This window comes from Poromitra crassiceps (assembly GCF_964638095.1).
Source record: "Poromitra crassiceps genome assembly, chromosome: 13".
In the NCBI taxonomy this organism is placed as follows: domain Eukaryota; kingdom Metazoa; phylum Chordata; class Actinopteri; order Beryciformes; family Melamphaidae; genus Poromitra; species Poromitra crassiceps.
In genome coordinates this window covers 18,627,587-18,648,384 of record NC_139644.1, presented here as the reverse complement: position 1 = coordinate 18,648,384, position 20,798 = coordinate 18,627,587, and the positions used below count along the sequence as shown (strand labels likewise).

Below are 20,798 nucleotides of genomic sequence, written 5' to 3'. Positions count from 1 at the left end.
AAGCAGTCAAAGGGGAGTAAGTCAATGAAGCCATATACATGTCATCATCATCATCAGACAGCGCTCTCTAAAACAATGGCCTCTGTGTGTGTGTGTGTGTGTGTGTGTGCGTGCATGCGTGTGTGTGAGTGTGCGTGCGTGCGTGTGTGTGTGTGTGTGTGCGTGCGTGTGTGTGTGTGTGTGCGCATGCGTGCATGTGTGAGTGTGCATGTGTGTCTGTGTGCGTGCGTGCGTGCGTGTGTGTGTGCGCGCGTGCGTGTGTGTGTGTGTGTGTGTATGTGTGTGTGTACACCGCCATCACCACTACCCCTTAGAGGCGTGACTCAGAGAGAGAGTGAAACCCTGGCCCACACCATACAGCATGTCAGTTACAGACAGAGATTCAAAAAGCCAGAGAGGGAGAGAGAGGCAGGGAGTGTGGGAGAGCTCCAGGCATGAGATGAGAGCGCCCGTTTGGGGTTTTTGTTGATCTTTTATTTTGGTGATATATCAGCACTTTGCTACGTCTCCCACTCAGTGAGTCGAACTTGACCGGTGGATGCAGATGCCATTCCTTCCTTCACGGGGTCTCACTGCAGTGAAAACATCTGGGAAAACTTTTGGGGTGAAAAAGAACTCGACAAGGAAAGAAGAGAGCAGCGGGATCTACATAGTTTGAAAGCATTGAACGTTTTAGGCTCTGGTGTTTTTGTGTTTTTAACTGATCGGGACAGCGGGTCTCTCGTCACCATGACGGCCAGAGGGAACCTCGTGATGCTGGGTGAGTCACATCTGCCATCCATTTACACAGAAGCCCCGACGACACTGTGGAAAAACCTCTGTGCTGACAGGGGGGGGGGGGGGGGTAGTCTGCGGTTGGAGCTTAATTGGGTAGAGATCTGTTGCTCTTGGTCAACACGGCACGCTTAAGACATTTAGACGGAAATGTTACAAAATCAGGGGAAAATGTACAGTATGGAACTTTTTTGTATTCAATTAAATGATATGTCAGTTCAGAAGCATACTGTATCATCATATTAGTGACACATGATCTCTGATCTGTCTCACTGAAGTCTTAGCGGAGAATGGCTTCTCTCTTCCTCTATTTCTCCCTCAATCTCTGAATATGTTCGTACGCATTTACTATCTGACCATTTTAGCAAACAATATGAAAACCACAATTCACAAACAGCTCACGTATGTATGTACGTGTACGGTTAGTTTTAAGTCACTTTCCAGTGAGACCAAAATCCACCAGCAATCTTGGGAAAAGTCACAGTTGGGGGGGGTGGGGGAGTCACAATTCAGAATTCAGCTTTCCCTTTACAGGCACTTGGAGGCTGGAGCCTGAGTGAGGGAAGGAATGAGAATAAATTGTGAGCAAAAAGAACCAGAGTGATGCTGAACACAGCAGCTTTTCTCCACAGAGGACCTCTGTTCCTCTGCCTTTGAAGAGATATTTTTACACCATGAGCTCATCTCACAGCTCATCACCCGCTTTGCCTGACGCCGGGCTGATAGTGTCTGCAATAACACACACACACACACACGCACACACACACACACACGCGCGCGCACGCACGCACGCACGCACGCACGCACGCACACACACACACACACACACACACACACACACACACACACACACACACACACACACACACACACACACACAGATACACACACACATTTGTACAGCTATCTTAGTGAGGACATTCATTGACATGATGCTTTCCAACTAACTATCACAACTAAATGTCACCCTTACTCTAGCCTAACGCTAAACCCAATTCTAACCTAAAGCTTAAAAGCCAAGTCTTAACCTTCAAACAGCCCTTTGAAGGTGTGTGAGGAAGTGAGGACTGGCCAAAATGTCCTCACTATAAAACTCAAAATGGTTCTCACGAAGATACAAGAACACGCACGCCACGCACGTCTGCCTTCAGACAAAGAAACATTGACTGTGTGTTGCCATGCAATCACAACAAGGTGACAACACCGAGAGATTCGTACTACTGTGATGAGTAAAAACACTCCACAATGGTCATGGTGATTTGACGAGAGTGATTATGGTCGTTCTGCCGCTGGTTCTGCATTTTGCTCAGTCTACTCTACAGCATGATGCCAGCTGTCCACAGGGACAGAAGTTATCTGAAAAGTCTTTGGAGAGGGAGGCCACTGGAAAGTTCCTGTCACACTCACAGATGCAGTGGAACTGAACAGAACCAGTTCTGCCTCAACAACAGTGCTTAATTCAAACACCTGAATTAATTATTAGCTATTTATTTTAAGAATCAAAACGGATTCAACGTAAATACAGAGAAGAGGTGGAAAAAAGTGTAACCTGAGTCCCTCTTCCCGTTATCTGCCCATCTGGTGTCACTTAAGAGAACTACAGCAGCAGACTGCCTCTGTATAGCCTCACAGCAGCCTGAGGCTTAGAGAACCACAGCAGCAGACTGCCTCTGTATAGCCTCACAGCAGCCTGATGCTTAGAGAACCACAGCAGCAGACTGTCTCTGTATAGCCTCACAGCAGCCTGAGGCTTAGAGAACCACAGCAGCAGACTGTCTCTGTATAGCCTCACAGCAGCCTGAGGCTTAGAGAACCACAGCAGCAGACTGTCTCTGTATAGCCTCACAGCCTGAAGCTAGGAGGTATATTGTCTGCTTGTGCCATGCCAGCTGATGCTGCTTCCTCTGAGGAAGCAGAGTTCTCTGGACACCAGCGTACAGCTCGGGGGGGAAGCAGAGCTCTCTGGACACCAGCGTACAGCTCGGGGGGGGAAGCAGAGCTCTCTGGACACCAGCGTACAGCTCGGGGGGGAAGCAGAGCTCTCTGGACACCAGTGTACAGCTCGGGGGGGAAGCAGAGCTCTCTGGACACCAGTGTACAGCTCAGGGGGGGAAGCAGAGCTCTCTGGACACCAGTGTACAGCTCGGGGGGGGGAAGCAGAGCTCTCTGGACACCAGCGTACAGCTCAGGGGGGGAAGCAGAGCTCTCTGGACACCAGCGTACAGCTCAGGGGGGGAAGCAGAGCTCTCTGGACACCAGCGTACAGCTCAGGGGGGGAAGCAGAGCTCTCTGGACACCAGCGTACAGCTCAGGGGGGGAAGCAGAGCTCTCTGGACACCAGCGTACAGCTCAGGGGGGGAAGCAGAGCTCTCTGGACACCAGCGTACAGCTCAGGGGGGGAAGCAGAGCTCTCTGGACACCAGCGTACAGCTCGGGGGGGAAGCAGAGCTCTCTGGACACCAGCGTACAGCTCGGGGGGGAATACTGGGCGAGACCTGTGTGTGCAGATGCTGTAGGAACAATGTGAGGAAATGAGGACAGAGAATGAGGGCATTTAGCTGTTTCTGCAGGGCTTTGTTTCTGCAGGGCTTTGTTCAAACGTGCAACATGTCTGATGTCATTCACATGGTCAAATTGATGCTTTAATGTGTCTGTATGTATCTTGACTGAAATATGAAATGCTACAACTGTAGACTGACAGGCTGCTGCTTGCCTTGCAGCTCTCCACCTGTCCCTGGCCATGGTGTCGTCTAACACAACCTCGTCATCCTGCCCTCAAGGATATGAAACGACGGTGGAAAACGAAGGCTGTGTTGGTATGAAAAATAAACTGCTTTCATTCTAACCTGGGATATCTTACTCATGGCAAAGCAGGCATGTTGTGGGAGTATACTGTAGTTGTTGGTGTTGTTGTTGTTGTTGTTGGTGGTGGTGGGTGGTGATGGCTTTCATGAAATATTCATCTTTGGATTCAGAGGTTTATAATGGCATGAATTGTTTTGTTTGCATTATTAATGATTGACAAGACGATTTTCACCAAACTCTTTCTGATGTGAAATTTAAATGAGCTCAGTTTAATGGTGCTTGGTCACATTTAGATTTAGATTGATCTCCAAGGCTTTTTTTGTAAAGAACCCCCCCCCCCCCCCTCCACCCACCCCAAGGCCTCAGTGGGGAAAATACCAAAAAAAAGGGGGAACGAAAAATCAACGGTATTGTTACAAGAAGTATAGTCGACATACATGTACAGTACGTACATTATTTAAGTGTTAGAATAGGAACATTAAACATTATACATCAATGAATCCAACTGGCTATGTAATCGTGTAAGAATAAATTTTATCAAGAGAGGGATTATGTTCAACAAATTCTATAAAAGGGGCCCAGGTTTTGATATATTTATCTCGGGATGTCGGGAGTTACTTTGATTATTCTCCAAAGTATTTTCATTCAAACATTCATTTCTGTGTTGCTTGCTTACTTTCTTTCCACATCCCTCTTTCTGTGCTTTTGGTCTTAGATGTTGATGAATGTGCTTTTGAGGACTATGGTGAGGATAACCCATGTGGGGAGAATACAGTCTGTAAAAACACGGTGGGCAGCTTCTACTGCAAGTGTGAAGACGGTTCCATATCATCATCATTAGAGAGTGTGACTTTTTCAGCCGTCAAACCTGCAACATGTCAAGGTAACTGACCGTGTCGTTTTGCATCACTGCCTGCAGAGACTGTTCAATACATTTGATCTGTGTTTCTTCCAAATATGAAATGCTCCTCCTTATCTTTTGCATTAAGATATCAATGAGTGCATTTCCGGAGACATCTGTGGACCTAATGCCGGGTGTCACAACACAATCCCAGGCTACTCCTGCATTTGTGAAGCTGGCTTCAGGTCCAGTAATGGAAAAGAGAAATTTCGCAGGAGTGACAATGTTACATGTAAAGGTAAGACGCCCACTCAAACAGCCTCACTATAAGCAGCACATGTGGTGGTGAGCTTGATTCACTAGTGATGGTTCTTTCCAAGAGCAGCAGTGACATGTTGTTTGTGATCTTGATATGTGTTCAAAGAAGATGCATTATTAATGATTGACAAGATGATTTTCACCAAACTTTTTCTGATGTGAAATTTAAATGAGCTCAGTTTAATGGTGCTTGGTCACATTTAGATTTAGATTGATCACCAAGGATTTTTTTTTGTAAAGAACCCCCCCCACCCCCACCCCAAGGCCTCAGTGGGGAAAAGACCCCAAAAAAGGGGGAACGAAAAAATAATGGTATTGTTGTTGCAACAATTATAGTCGACATACATGTACAGTACATCAGTACATTATTTAAGTGTTAGAATAGGAACATTAAACATTATACATCAATGAATCCAACTGGCTATGTAATCGTGTAAGAATAAATTTTATCAAGAGAGGGATTATGTTCAACAAATTCTATAAAAGGGGCCCAGGTTTTGATATATTTATCTCGATGTCGGGAGTTACTTCGATTATTCTCCAAAGTATTTTCATTCAAACATTAATTTCTGTGTTGCTTGCTTACTTTCTTTCCACATCCCTCTTTCTGTGCTTTTGATCTTAGATGTTGATGAATGTGCTTTTGATGAGGACCATGGTGAGCCTAACCCATGTGGGAAGAATACAGTCTGTAAAAACACAGTGGGCAGCTTCTACTGCAAGTGTCAAGATGGTTACAAATCATCATTAGGGAATGTGACTTTTTCAGCCGGCACATCTGCAACATGTCTGTCTCTGTGTGGTTTCCTCTCTCAGACACACTCATCTACACTAAATGTCGTTCTCCTCCTCGTATAGATATCGATGAATGTGAAGAAAACCGCTGTGGGCAGAATGCTACGTGCAACAACACCATGGGCAGTTACTACTGCGTCTGCAACAACGGCTTTGGATTGAAATCTGGCAATTCTACTTTCTCGGGGAAGCCGGAGCAATGTGAAGGTAAGACGCCCACTCAAACAGCCTCACTATAAGCAGCACGTGTGGTGGTGAGCTTGATTCACTAGTGAAGGTTCTTTCCAAGAGCAGCAGTGACATGTTGTTTGTGATCTTGATGTGTTCAAAGAAGATGAACATCATGGGGGGGGGGGGGGGGGGGGGGGGGGGTTGAGCTGATCCATGAGATGTTGGGACCCAACACAGGACCAAGTAAAATTTCTTACTACGAAAATGACTATTTTTGCCATGTAGTTTAGTGCCAATGCACTCACAGGATTTTATGAGTGGTAAGAAATGCCAAGGACCATTTTGGATATGAACATTTGAGTTGGACAGGTGACATGTATTGTTCTCTTAGTAATGATTGAAACACACAATGAAACCATTTTCCTCTCATTGCTTCACATCCATTTTAGACACGTGTGTGATTGATAAGACAATCTGTGGAAATGGAACCTGCCACCATGGAGACTGTGCGTGCCATGCAGGGTTCACTAACTATGGCAACAAGAAGGCCCGCTGTACTGGTGAGAATCACACTGCAACTCATCTTTTTTCCAAATATTCATTGTGTTACCAATTTTGTTTCCAAGTATCACATTTTAGTTAGTTAGTTAGTTAGTTTAGTTTGAGTTATGTGCTGTAGCATCCTCATAATATGTTTCTGGTATGGCCAGTTCTCTCCCCTCCTGTTCCAGAGTCCGCGGACCACGATTCACCTGCACCTCTGCATCAGCCTCTTCATCGCCAACCTGTTTCCTCAGTGTTCAACTGTGATGTGTTCAAGCTTGAGGACAATCTGAAAGAGGTATACACTCACTATTCATATATTCAGAATATCCACTATACAAATAAAATCTCTGCCTCATACCTCTCTCTCTCTCTCTCTCTCTCTCTCTCTCTCTCTCTCTCTCTCTCTTATTCGCCGATTCCTAGAAACTTCCAGGTGTTCATGGCTTTGTGAGCCAGTTGGCGCACAGCTGTCTGAACCTTACTAAGAGTGAAACTCCCACAGAGCTGGATGGAGATGCCCTTCTCGAGGTATTTCTGCACAAAAAATAAACTGAAATGCAATTTAAAATATATAAAAATCTGTCAGTGGTCCACAGCCGGCACGGAAATAGGAGGTGTGGACTCCTCCTCCTCTGTCACATGCCTGTGCACAACACTTCTTCGTCTGTTTAGGCTGAACCGAGATGGTATGCAGCCTGGACGTTTCTGTCTCTCTGACTCGGTCTCCGTTTCTTTTGCCCACATGCTGCCCCTCCCCTCTCCCTCCTCCCTTGTCTGCGGCTGTAGAGAATTCTGACTCTGATAGATGGGCTCTTGTCCAAGGGGACCTTGGACGATAAGAAGACCCTCTCCGCCTTCCTGGACGTGGTGGAGAACGTTCTGAGGTTCATCGGGCCGCTCATCAAGCCCAACGGGACCAAAAAATACAACACTCACACAGGTTAACAACAACTCAACACACAGAAGCAGAAGAGTTTATCTTTGCTTTCTTTGATTTTTTCGCCCTTTAGTATTAGCTTTCCTGTTCTCTGAGAGGCATACAACTCATACAAGTCATAACTATGTGTTCCATTACAAAGAGAATTTGTTACCGGCCCCTGTTCCACTGAGGGCCAAACCTGGTGCTTGGCAGAGTTCCTGACCCCTTTCCACTGGCTTGGCCTGGGCCAGAACAGGGCTATGAACTCAAGTCCCACTACTTGACCATTCCAGATACTCAGGTCCAAATCTGTTAGCCATGATAGTAATAATACTATAATGAGTATCATTGTTAGAAACTAGGTATGTTAATTCTTAAATCTGCACTACTTTCAGCTGCTATCTTAAAAAGATATGTGTTGCTAAACAGAAAAAATATACTGTTACTGTAAGAGTTGGAAACAACTTTTTAGCCTGATAGTGTAAAACCAACATTGGCCTCATTTAGCCTAGCTGTAATTACCACAATTAGGCTACTATCACTTGCTGCCCAAGTTTGACACTTAAAGTCGAACTGAACCTGTTCGTCACGCGCATAATGAGTCCGTTTCAGACTGAAAACATAGTTTGTCTAAGATGACAGGTGGAGAGGCGGGTCATAGTATCATGTCGATGATTTTATTTGACAATTCTGGGGACTGGATTGGGCTTTGGCCAATCCTGGCGTGTTCCGCCTCCAAATCAAGTGCGATTCAGTGTGTTGTGGCGCTCCCCTCGGGAAGAGCCTTTTGACGGGAGGCGGAGTGGAGCTCAGCGACCCGCAGGCAGCTGCCTTCGTGTTGCCGAGCGGAGAGTGCAGCACGTCGGCCTGGAATCTCCGAAGTGCGACCCCTGACAACCAAGCTCTCGGATGCGTGCGCCATTATCGCTGCTATAACGATCCGATATCCCTGGAATGCGCGTTTTAACGAGCCAGTTACATTTCTTTGCATTCTTAGAGATTATAGTTTTTGTTTTTTATCCATGTTTCTAACAATTGGCCAAGTTAGTAGTTAGTTTATGGGATAGGAATTCTGCCAGATGACAGGCACTAGGCGCCATTTTCGACTTCATTTGGAACAGAAAATTATCCAGAAATGAAGATTTGATTGACAGCTGCATGTCGTGATATGATTGGTTGACTTGAAATGGGTTAGAAATTTGATAGTACTGGGTGACATCAGCAAACTGTAAATTACTCTTATCAATGAAATCTTGAAAAACTAACTTTTGATGTGAAAAAGTGTGAAAAACTAAAGAAATTAGATTGTTGTGATTTGTTTTGCATACATTATTAAATAGGTGCACTGCATACCCAGGTATTTGAACTAAAAGAAAAGAAAAGTCATTCTTGGGTTCAGCTCGACTTTAAAGGGCTAGGCTAATAATAAAGGAACAAACGTTAAAAGTAAAAAAAGAAATAGAGAACTGCCTTTGCCTACGCAGGCAGGCAAGGGAGTTTTTTTTTACTTAACACCTTCAGCGGTTTGCATCACTGCTCAGCAATGACACTTTGTTTTTTCATGTGAATGATGTTAGCCACATCTTGCAAACTTCTTTTTTTTTAACTTCCCACAAAGTCGTTAAAACCGATGTTAACGTTTATACTGTACTGTACACTGGACCGCAGCATTGTCTGCCATGTTTGACAAGCAGTTGTGTAAGTTAGTTGTCATTGTTACGCATGGACCAGGTTGCAAGAGGTTTAGCCCGGCGCTTAAGTTCCAGGCTAGAGTTCCTGGCCCAAAGTCCTTGGCCTTTGGGCCAAGGACTTTGGGTCAGTGGAAAGGGGGGTAATTTGTTCTTCCAATAGACCCTTTTCATGGGGGGCATTTTGTGTCGAAAAGGCAGGGTAAACACAGGTGCAAGCAAGACACTAATGAGGGTTTCCAACTGCCAATCATGGAAGTTGGAAACCCTCATTAGTGTTTTGCTTGCACCTGTGTTTACCCTGCCTTTTCGACACAAAATGGCCCCCATGAAAAGGATGTATTGATCAGTTGTTCACATCAAGGTATATTTCACATTTGTTGAAGTAATCTATGTGCTGCCAGGCATGTTTGTAAAGCCTGTGTGTGTGTGTGTGTGTGTGTGTGTGTGTGTGTGTGTGTGTGTGTGTGTGTGTGTGTGTGTGTGTGTGTGTGTGCGTGCGCGCGTGTGTGTGTGTGTGTGTGTGCGTGTGTCCAGATTTGGATCTCTGGGTACGCAGGGGGGCGGTCTTACCCCAGGAAAGCGTGATTTTATCCTCCGACTATACCCAGCTGGACATCCGGTCAGAGACAGCCGCTGGAGAGGCCTCCTTCTACCCAGGTCATGATCATCAACATAATTCATTATCACACATGTAACCACGTTCATAACCTCATTTAATGCAGCTACAAGGAACTTTTAACTGCGTATGAAACAGTCTCAATAATAATAATAATAATAATAATAATAATAATAATAATACTGATGCCTCAGATCTTACCTATCAGCGAGGAGATCAGCAATTTCTATATTGTTTTTCTAAATGCCTGTGCGCTGGTTCGTGCACTCGTCCGTCCTTTGTTACGTCCGTGTGAAACTGGTTTGGAATTTTTGTTCCCGCCAGCGAATTAACCAATAACATTATGGAGTGAATAAAACAGCAGGAAAGGCTCGCTGACTGGAGAAGCCCTGTCTGGCTCGGACACCCCGGTGGAGACTCGGTTTTCAGAAATTGCAATCTTTGTTCCAAGAGGACACTACCGATTTTGCCCACAGAGGGTGCTAAAGTCAACACAAAATGAAAGTTCCTCATAGCTGCTTGAAGCCATAGATGTCCATAAAAGGGAATGAATGTCCACTTGACCTAGTGTGTCCGTGTGATTGATTGTTACAGACTTTACAACAGTGTCCCTGTTGACCTATAAGAAGAACCTCACATCATCCTTCAACAACACCTTCAAGATCAACTCCAAGGTGGTGACAGCCACCGTTAGTAACAGAAACACAAGTCACCTCGATGAGCCAGTCTTTTTAACGTTCTACCACCTGAAAGAGGTAGGGAAGAAAGCAAAGTCCCCACGTTTGCAATTTCAGATTCTGTCATCAATCGGAATGAACGTTATACATCTATAATGAGATAACTATCGCAGTCTGTGTTCATACTGGTGCCTTCATCTGCTTCACAGACCGACAAAAGCGACCACACCTGTGTATACTGGGATTCCACGCAGGAGGATGGTGGGGCGTGGTCACCTCGTGGCTGCAGCGTGGTGAAGACCAACGCTCAATATACCGTGTGCTCCTGCAACCATCTGAGCAGCTTTGCGGTGCTCATGGCCCTCTATGAAATTGAGGTAAAAACTCCATAAATTGAAAAATAATAATACTCAGATCCGGTATGTTTTTCATGAAACCACTTGCACACATGCAACTTTTATAATATTAATATACAACTTGGGAAAAATAAACATATAACTTGGAAATGTATATGTCACACTTATTCAAGCATGGTGGTATTTATCTGCAGAATGGTTTGACATTTATTCGGGTTGGGTGACATTTGTTTGTGGATGGGAAAATACATTTGTGATCATCCGTCTTTATTTACGAGTCGTGATATACATTTGTGAGATTTGTTTTGTTTTGAGTTTTGAGACAAATCTGACTCCATACAGATGATAGCACTCACAAGCTCAAAGTTCAGTCCTTGTCGTTGTGCTGTTATAACCCTTCTCTCTTTCTTTCTTTCTCTCTCTCCCTCTCTCTCTCTCTCTCCCACCCATCCTCTCTCCTAACAGGACACGTTTGAGCTGCAGCTGATCACCTGGGTGGGCCTCTCCCTGTCTCTACTGTGCCTCTTCCTCTGCATCCTCACCTTCTGGCTGGTCCGCTCCATCCAGAGTCCGCGGACCACCATTCACCTGCACCTCTGCATCAGCCTCTTCATCGCCAACCTCGTCTTCCTCGCAGGCATCTCCCGCACAGAGAACCGGGTAAATACAAATGCAGCGGCAAATCCTATTTCTGTGACAGCCTGCTCCTCCAATGTAGAGTGCACTGCAAAAAAAATCACCATCTTAACAAGTCAATTAGTCTATTATTGAGTATTAAAATCATAATTTTCTTAAAATATTTGTAACAATCTGCCAGTGTGGTTAGATAACTTCACTTGTTTATTTCCAATGCAAATCAACTTGTTTCAAAAATTTCGTAGAATCAAGTGTCCTTTTCTTGATAGTAGTGCAGTGATGGGCCTTATTCTGACATGAATATTCTGATTATATTGACAAACATTTCTAGAAAATTATTTTAATAATAAATTCAACTGCATTGGAAACAAGTGGAGTTATCTCACCTAACTAGCAGAATCTTTCTCTTGGTTTAAGAAAAATAAAATCTCAATGCTAAATATGACACTAATGGATCTTTTTTTTTGCAGTGTAGATGTTGGAAGTGCTGTATACAGTTGTAAACAACAGTGCAGTAAGTAGTTTCTCTCTCTCCCTGTGTTCTGATTCTCTCTCTCTCTCTCTCTCTCTCTCTCTCTCTCTCTCTCTCTCTCTCTCTCTCTCTCTCTCTCTCTCTCTCTCTCCTGCTACCTCAGACCGGCTGTGCAGTGGTAGCAGGTCTGCTGCATTATTTCTACCTGGCATCGTTCTGCTGGATGTGTCTGGAGGGCGTACAGCTCTTCAGGATGGTAGTGCTGGTCTTCAACACTAGCTTCAACAGCCTCTACATGATGGGAGGCGGCTACGGAGTCCCAGCTGTAATTGTCGCTATCTCTGCCATAGCCAATGCCCAGGGATACGGCACCAAGAGACAGTGAGTTCCCATTACGGCCATTTGTCTTATTTCTAATTCATGATGCCTCAATAGCCTTAAACATAAATGTTGAAAGACTCTGCTGTGCTCAATAACGTGTTGATACTGTATGTATTCTAGTTGCTGGTTGAACTTGGAAAGTGCTTTCATCTGGAGTTTCTTTGGTCCTGCCTGTATCATCATCATTGTAAGTAAAGAAATAAGAGTTGAGTGATACCTCTAAAATGGACTTCAGTTTTTGTTTTTGACTCATAATCTCCACTGTCTTTCAGGTAAACATCTTCTTCTTTGTGATCACTGTGTGGAAGTTGGCACAGAAGTTCTCAAGTCTGAACCCCGACCTAGACCTCAACAAGTTGCGGAAAATTAAGTGAGTTCCTCAAAATCAAGCCAAGCGCATGTCACGCTGATACTTGCAGTGCCTCAGATTTGACCCCTGTGTGTCTTTGCTGCCCCCTGCAGGGTGTTCACCATCACTGCAGTGGCTCAGCTGTGTGTGCTGGGCACCATGTGGATCTTTGGTTGCTTCCAGTTCGAGAAGGGCACAGTGGCCATGTCGTACCTGTTCACCATCTTCAGCAGTCTGCAGGGGGTCCTGCTATTTGTCATGCACTGTCTGCTTACTAAGCAGGTTTGTCGCACTCCCAAACATCAGCAGAGCACAGGAGGCAAATTAGCATAAGCTGTACAATTATGAATTCAATCAATGAATTCATCAATTAATATTCTTCTCCTTTCCCCCTGCAGGTGAGGGAAGAGTATGGAAGCTTCCTGTCCCGTTTCAGTGCACCGCAGAAGAAGAAGTTCTCCGACTTCAGTTCCTCGCAGTCAAGCAAACCACCGGTGAGCAGTCTGACAAACTCAATATTTCACTCTAGTGACTCTGATGCAGGCAGAACGACATGTCACCAGAATGCAACATACTCTTAGAGATTTGCTGCATTCATGATGATATATAATATATAATTTATTGGGTTATCATTTCATTCTCACAAGTATTTAATCTATACCCTAAACCTATGTTCATCATCTGCAGATATATTACAAAGACGTTTAGAAACTAAAGATCTCCAACCACAAAGCACAACAACAACGTCAGAACAGACCCAGGCTACTTGAAGCAACGTTTTTCATTTGTCGTTGTTGAAAGATGCCTGCATTGTCGACCAAGCAACAGTATTTTTAAATCAGTCCATTAATTTAAGCAATTAATGTGGGCGTGGGAAGCACAGTGTGAGATGTGATCTTTCTCACTAGGGTTGGCACGATGGACGATGGCATCGACCATCGTCGATGGGCCGACCCCCATCGACCTCTGAGCCTTCTACAGCGGACCATGATTAATTATCTGTTCGAATTGCATTTGCATTTTGTTCGAATCTGCAATGCATTTTGCAGATTTGATCATAAAAAATGCCAACTCCACTCAACCGCGATGTGTGGGGGACGCACAGGCGGCAGTGCACCCAGTACAGAGAAGCGGTAGAGCGGAGAGGGGGAGGGGGAGGAGGAGGGGAGGATAAGCAGAAGTCGGTTGTGTTGTTGTGAAAATGTCAAGACAAAGGAGAAACTTGACGTTCTTTCCTGTTTTCAACCCAATGTGAGTAATGTTACAAGTCTTCAACTGTGAATTCAGCTCGCCTGTTTCCATGAAGTCGCTCCATTACATACTGTAGGCTGCGGCGCTGCTGCTGTGTTTCTATTTCTCCATAACGTCATGTTAGGTTCAACACTGAGCCCACACGAATCTAACGTTATCCGCCAGTAATTCTGTCCGTTTTCTGCCAGCCAGCTAAATTCAACACACACACGTTGTTGGTCAGGATCTGTAATGTTAACGTTATTTCCGTTCAATATTGCTGGTAGTGATAGCCTACTGCTTCAGTCACCTGGCTCTGTGCTGTAGTAGTAGCCTATCCAAGCCCACTGGCCTCTCATGACATGTAGAGCTCAGCTGTACTGTTGTAAACGTGAACGTGCATTGCGGCACCACAGCGACTTCATAAATAATTCATTAACCCCTAATCCCCCTCCCACCCCCACCCCGGTCAACGACGATGCCATCGTCCATCTCGATGTTTCGCTGTGAAACAATCACGATGGCTGTTTGGTTGACATCGCCCAACCCTATTTCTCACCATTTCCTCTGGAATTGGATTAGATTTCTTAAGAGACATTTGCGACATAATGGATGCAGGACTTTGTGAAAGTCTAATTTTGGAGCTACTGTATTTCAAAAGCGAAACTTATAATTATTTTCCAGATCTCGGAGATAAGGAGGGAGAGTAGTTGGTGTGAACTAGTGAAGCATGTTCTATCTTGGTGATTGAGCAGAGCCAATCTGCATAATGACACAGCACTGAAGCTAAGATGATTGATCGGTAACACCTCCTCTGTCATCCTCAGACGTCCAAGACCGTCCAGCACACAGGAGAGTCTCATGTTGTCTGAGGAGCGAAGGAACGACCTGGGAACAATGTCTTCCATCCCCTGGAAGATTTACAGTGAATGTTGTAAATCATGTTTTAGCCAGTGGACACGTTTGGCTTGCTGCCAACATATTGTGAATAATAGTACTATTCTTTACTGTAGCATTAGTTGGCCTTTACATTTTAAGCTGGTCTAAGAGAACTGTAATATTTTGTATATGAAGGACTTTATTCCAAAATGCTATATATTCACCAGCCAATATTTCAAAAAACACAGATCATTATATCCTTTCAAGTCTGCATTATGCTAATATTTAAGTAAAGGTGTTAAGATGATCCAAGACTTAAACAGTAAGACATAATGTGCTTTACTTTCATGCTAGACATGAACATTTGTTTGTTTGTTTGTTTGTTTCAAATGGAGGATATTGCATTTTGGGACAAAACTCCAAATGTTTTCTATGTATTTCTGTGTGTGTGTGTGTGTGTGTGTGTGTGTGTGTGTGTGTGTGTGTGTGTGTGTGTGTGTGTGTGTGTGTGTGTGTGTGTGTGTGTGTGTAAAATATTTATATGACTGATTTTGCATGAAGGAAATCCAAAAAAACTGTTATTATCAAGACCTGGTTTAACAGGTTCGCCGAACCCAGGTACTTTATCGGACCAACGACAATCTGAAAGACAATCTGAAAGATTTTCTAACAAAGGCGAGCACTTTTTTTGTTATTGTTTGTGTTTTTGTTTGTTGCTTTTTCTCTTTTGTATATTTTTTCCACTGTATTTAAAATATTGTTTAAATAGACAAAGACGGGTTTGAAATGTATATTTGTGAAATATATTGCTGTACATTTTTCAGTGAGCAGGTTACAGCATTTTAATGTATGGATTTAAATGTATGAATGTGGTGTATTATAGATAATCAGTTTCTTAAACTTTGAATGTTTAATATTGTTATTATTGTCTGTCAGAATATTGGCTCTGTCGGAACCACTGGTATGTGGACAGAACAAATTGTGTTTTTTTGCTTAAAATAATTATCTTTTTCTTTTGTATTCTGTATTAACATTTTCTATGTTTCACACTGTACATTATTATAATAAAGGTTTTAAGTGTTAATTGTTCTCGGTTTTGATTCCTAACCCCACGCTCCTGTATAGCCCAGTGATTTTCTAACCCTTCTGCTGTCTTGTCTTCTATCAGTAATCCATTGTCTATCACTCGTCCCATAGCTCTTTGCTTACGTGCTACAATGCTCATCCAGCTCGCAAATCAAAGGCCAGAGACGAGCACGACGGTCTCAAAGACAACTCTGAATCTCAAAACATGTACTTGACTTTTAGAGCAAAATCAAACTCAAGTAGCCCCAGGCTACTTAATATTGGCACACATTAGATGTGTCAGGTAAGATGAGACAGTCAACTCAAACAGGAGATTATTAGTGAGGTGGTCTGACTCTGGATTGAGCCAACAGAGGCTTGTTGTTGTGTGGGAAAGGATACAGTAGCCGGCAGCACTCGTCCATCTGAACATTTGCATGGCAAATGACATGGTGGGTTTGACTTTGACATGTTTTTTTTCTCATTGGTCACATTCCGCCTGTCTTGAACAGAGCCCTGAAATCCTTTTCATCACGCAGAGCCCTTGTTATTTATTATGCACGCTCCCCGCCTGGGAAAATTGCTGCTTGTTAGCTGCCTGTTCTCTCTGCTGGTACACTGACTGTTGATAAGGCAAATGGGGAGAGATCGTAAGTGGAAAAAGTACAAATTAAACGTATTAATACTTCGGTACAATAGTATGGACATAATAAAGGAGGTAGTGGAGGTAGTTAATATTCACTGAAGCACCAGCAGCCTTCTGCACCCATCAGGGGGTCTGTGACTTTAAATTGCACATTTTATAAATTAGTGGGAAAGTATTTATTTATTTATCCCCTTAATTTATTTGGGCTGAATTGCTTGCGGAGTAAAAACGTTCTCTCATGAAACATGGCTCTTGGGGTGTTGAAGAGTATAGGTTGAACTTTCTGCTAGAATAATAAAGCCCACTGTGGTTCATTTTGGGATGGTAATTGGCCAATTGGGTTAATTCATTTTCTAGTCACTGTGTATTATTGGGAAAAGGCAAGATGAAATTCAATAGATATTGGACCAGAAGCCAAATAAACACAATAAAAAGTGCAGCATCTTAAGTTTCCACATAAAGATCAACAGGGTGATACATATTTTATTTTCACTTTGAAACTCCAGAAACTAGACTCAAATGCCAACTCTAAGGAAAATGTAATCAGAAGCAAAGTCCATCAAAGAAACCACGCCAAGGAAATTGTTCCACATCACAATGCAAAGAAACTGTATACTTTTAAAAACTCATCAATAGTACTATAACTTTGCGTAATGGGCCCAGTTGCACAAAGCACCTTAGGCTAAGATTTCCCTTAGAGTCAGAGTTAAGGTGTCCATAAAATACCCTTAAATCTTGTGCTTATGTTTTCCTTAAAATGTTTAACCTTGTGGAGAAGATTTAAGGGTGTTTTGTGCAGCCGATTCTATTTTATGGACACCTTAATTCTGACTCTAAGGGAAATCTTAACCTAAGGTGCGTTGTGCAACTGGGCCCAGACCTTCAAATTCGCCCACTCCACCGAGTTGACTGAAGAAGGAAATGGAGTGTGTACTGTGCCCCTGTGGACGGGCTAAGATTCAAATCATTCTGCAGAATGAGACTTCATTAACATCTTGCAGACGTTTGGTCTGATGTCTGTTGCCTGTATCACACTGGATGGAAGGTCTGGTGTCTGTTGCCTCTGTCACACTGGAGTGGAAACTGCCAACACAAACTGGCAACCCCTAGTTGTAATGAAGCCAAACGTCGAGTAGAGAGGCGGAGGCAAGGCTGTTGTTGGCAGATTCCCTCAAACTGATCATTCTCATAATTCTCCACGAGTTTGGTTTCAATATCTTGCCCACAAAGCATCAGAGAGGGAAATGTGAGGTACCCAACTCAAGAAGAGGATATTTATTGTGATGTGTTTTTGTATACCCATCTCTCTCTCTCACACACACACACACACACACACACACACACACACACACACACACACACACACACACACACACACACACACACACACACACACACACACACACACACACACACACACACACACAAAGAGTTGAGGAAATTGTCAAAGAAAGCAGCTGTGGAGCTGGTACTGTATGGTGGGGTTCCAGAAAGGATAAGAGATAAATGAGCAAGGTGTGTTTGTGGCAGGTGGAAGATGTTAAGCAGCTGCAAGAAATGTGCTGAAAAGGAGAAGTATTTTCACACACAGAGTCTAGTCTGCTCAGAGGATATGTTGTTGTGCAAACAAATCACACGAAAGCAGCAAGAGACACACATTGCACAAGTTTCCTTCATTGCCACACTGCAGGGCTGCTAGAAATTGTTGAACAATTTGTTAAAAATCCTCCAGTGGCACGGTCCTGGTGGCTCAACTGGCCATGGCGCCTATCATTTAATTTAATCTTAGGTTTTTAATCTGGTTTAGGACCTTTTTTCTGCATGTCTACCCCCCACAGTCTCTGTCCAAATGTCTCTACTGTGACTGTCTAATAATAAAGGCAGAAATGCCAACACAATCGTCTTGTCCTTTAAACATCCTCTGAACAAGAGATACAAAAATGACCCCATTGTTAGAGGCTCAGCTTTCACAGATCATTACCATGATTATTCATGTTTCTGAGAGTCTGCTTGTGTGAGAGTGCCTGCAGACATTCAGTCCAATCAATCACTATGTGCCCATGCCATGGACGAGCGAAAACAGTGGGCAGACCTTCAGAAGAAGAACGAGGCTCTGGCTTCATCACTGCCTGTGCAAAAGCAGCTCTCCTAATGGTGCAAATCCTTGTGAGCCATTGACAGACCAAACTTACTTTAATAATCAAAAGTCTATGAATGACTTAGGATGGCTTGAAATTAGTGCAGAATGAGGTCAAGATTAGTTAGACGTTATGGTTCAATAGAGTGCCAAAGTCACGCCCTCTTCCGCGTTCAGCATACGAACCAAGGGATCTCATCCGCCATTGCTCCAAAAATAAAAAGTAAAATAAAAAATAAAATAAACGTTTTTTACTTTTTTGTTTTGGCCCGAGTGAAATGTTATATGGTCTCTCTTGATTCTAAATACAGCTGAATCGCTTGGTTTGACCAAGTAATGAGCATTTTACGAAATGTAGATGGAAAAATGAATGGCGGATGAAATCCCTTGGTGCGTATGCTGAATGCGGAAAAGGGTGTGTCTTTGCACTCTATATAGCTTTGAATCAGGTGTTTGATTGTGAGAAATATTTATTGAAAGTAGTTTTAACTTTGCCTGTAATCTGAGATCATAGCTTACACTGAAGCTGAGAACACCCAGGGGCCCCTGGGAACTGACCCCTCCTTATGTCATCGAAATCACGTGGTTGCTAACAAGCTATTAAACCACACCTTAATTATTTTGAGCTTCCAGACAAGCTGGCATGTCAAACATACCAGACCATAACCACACATAATTGGTCAAAGGCTGAGTAACCAGTCCAGCCAGCTGAGCAACTATGCCTCAAGACGGTTCAAAAGACCAGACCAAGTAGGCCTACTGCCATTTAACTCACAAATCACAAGGCAAGGAAACAATAGATTAAATCATCCCAAAACAGTGTATGACTCCAAACTATGGCAATATCTGTGTTCACTGAATACCCAAGCATAGGCTAATGTGACTGACAAGGAATATACAACAAGGACATCCAAAGATAATCACACAGCAGAGCTGAATGCAGATTTCAAAGGTTCACCAAAGTGAGCTAACTTTAGGCAACTTCACACAGAACTGCAAAAGCCTAATGAACTTAATTGACAAACGGACTCCAACACAGCAGCAGCACCACACAAGTGATGCAATACACATATTATGCAAACAGCATCAATAAACTTTCGCACAAAATATACAGCAACACACAATGCCAACAGATTATACTGCTCAATGCAAAGACAGGATTTATAATCAAATGGTTCTTACCTTTAGTAGTTCTTTATTTACTTTTTCTTTGCAAACATGTGGTCCTCCTCAAAATCCAGCTCCGCAACTAGCTAGTTAGTTACTAGCTAGCTCGACACATGGCATCTTCTTCACTTTGTTTATTTTTTAAGATAGCCTACTAATTAGCTGTTTTTTGTTTTTGTTTTTGTTTTTTACTTTTTCTCTCTTTTTCCCTTTTGTTTCTTCCTTTTTGCAGCACCGCTGGGCTTTTTCGAGTCGTCCATCATTTTCTGTCCTGCACACTTGACCTGAAGACCTCCTGACCTCAGATGCTGCATTCAGGTGTTGTCGGAATAATCGGAAAAATCAGCTCACCAATCACCACTTGCCCAGCCATCTGATAACAATCTATCAGACGCTTAATCTTCTTGGAAACATGTTTCTTTTAATTCTGATTGGTCATAGCTTTGTGTGATATTTCTGTGGAGTCCCACATGTTTTTTTCCCCTCCTCCCTTCTTCTCCTCCTCCTCCTCCTCCTCCTCCTCCTTCTTCTTCTTCTTCTTCTTCTTCTTCTTCTTCTTCTTCTTCTTCTTCTTCTTCTTCTTCTTCTTCTTCTTCTTCTTCTTCTTCTTCTGGGCATCCTTATCCAAACCCCACGTCCAATTTCGCCTGCTGTTGGCAGGGGCATTGCTATTGGCTGATATTGAAGGTCACGTGATCGTCTGTGCCTTTGCTATGTATGTGCACATGGGGTACAGTGCAATCTAGCTCTGTGTGGGTATCACCCAGCCACTGCTCCATCCGCCACCATCACAGTGACTCTCATCCGCCGAGTTGTGCTGCTTCTGTCCTGTGTCCTCTCTCGCCCTCCTGGTGTCCCCCCCCCCCCCCCCCCCTCCATCTACAGCGGACACAACCCTGGCCTGGGTGTCTGGGCCCCACAGCACTCACACTCTCCCTGCATGCTCTGTAACATCAGAAGTGGTGCCTGGCATTGCTCCAGGCCAAGGTTAGCTCCCAGAGTGTGAAGCCAAAGTCAGCAGCTCAGTGTCACTGTCATTCAACGTCCTCATCCTCATCATCTTCCTCCTCTCTGCTCACTGGATGTGGAGATCTCTTATATTAACAGATCCACATTCTTGTGTCAGTGATGCAGTTTTACAAGTGTCTGAGACCCTCAACCAGAGGGGTTAACTGTACTGCTTTACGTATAGGCTCCTGGAATCAGATCCTGGACCCCTTGGTTTACATCTGACTAAAAGAGCGGTGCTGCACAGTTTGCTGTGCCCTCCACATAGAGGGATCCACTACAACAGCACAGCAGACTCACAAAGGCATGCAGATCCCCA

At 43.8% G+C, this 20,798-nt stretch overlaps 1 protein-coding gene across 2 annotated transcripts; it reads left to right on the top strand.

The window, feature by feature from the left end:
• Positions 1-403: 403 nt before the first annotated feature.
• On the top strand, positions 404-15,533 carry adgre5a (adhesion G protein-coupled receptor E5a). 2 transcript variants are annotated; one of them, XM_083649817.1, is made up of 19 exons: positions 404-760; positions 3,495-3,590; positions 4,295-4,462; positions 4,569-4,718; positions 5,597-5,740; positions 6,154-6,264; positions 6,415-6,545; positions 6,674-6,778; positions 7,037-7,190; positions 9,395-9,517; positions 10,071-10,231; positions 10,363-10,530; positions 10,975-11,169; positions 11,781-11,998; positions 12,119-12,185; positions 12,271-12,368; positions 12,461-12,629; positions 12,746-12,841; positions 14,405-15,533. In XM_083649817.1, exons 1-19 carry the CDS (start codon positions 730-732, stop codon positions 14,447-14,449), a joined length of 2,430 nt encoding a protein of 809 aa, XP_083505943.1. In that variant the 5' UTR covers positions 404-729; the 3' UTR covers positions 14,450-15,533. The 2 variants fall into 2 exon arrangements, with proteins under 2 accessions (XP_083505943.1, XP_083505944.1); XM_083649818.1 differs by lacking the exons at positions 4,569-4,718; positions 5,597-5,740; positions 6,154-6,264 and having other exon boundaries at positions 6,502-6,545.
• The last annotated feature ends 5,265 nt before the right edge of the window (positions 15,534-20,798 follow it).

Coding starts and splice junctions, on each gene's coding strand:
- adgre5a (XM_083649817.1), top strand. CDS start 730: ATGACGGCCAGAGGGAACCTCGTGATGCTGG. Junction 6,265..6,414: donor CAAGAAGGCCCGCTGTACTG/GTGAGAATCACA, acceptor TGGTATGGCCAG/TTCTCTCCCCTCCTGTTCCA. Junction 9,518..10,070: donor AGAGGCCTCCTTCTACCCAG/GTCATGATCATC, acceptor TGATTGTTACAG/ACTTTACAACAGTGTCCCTG.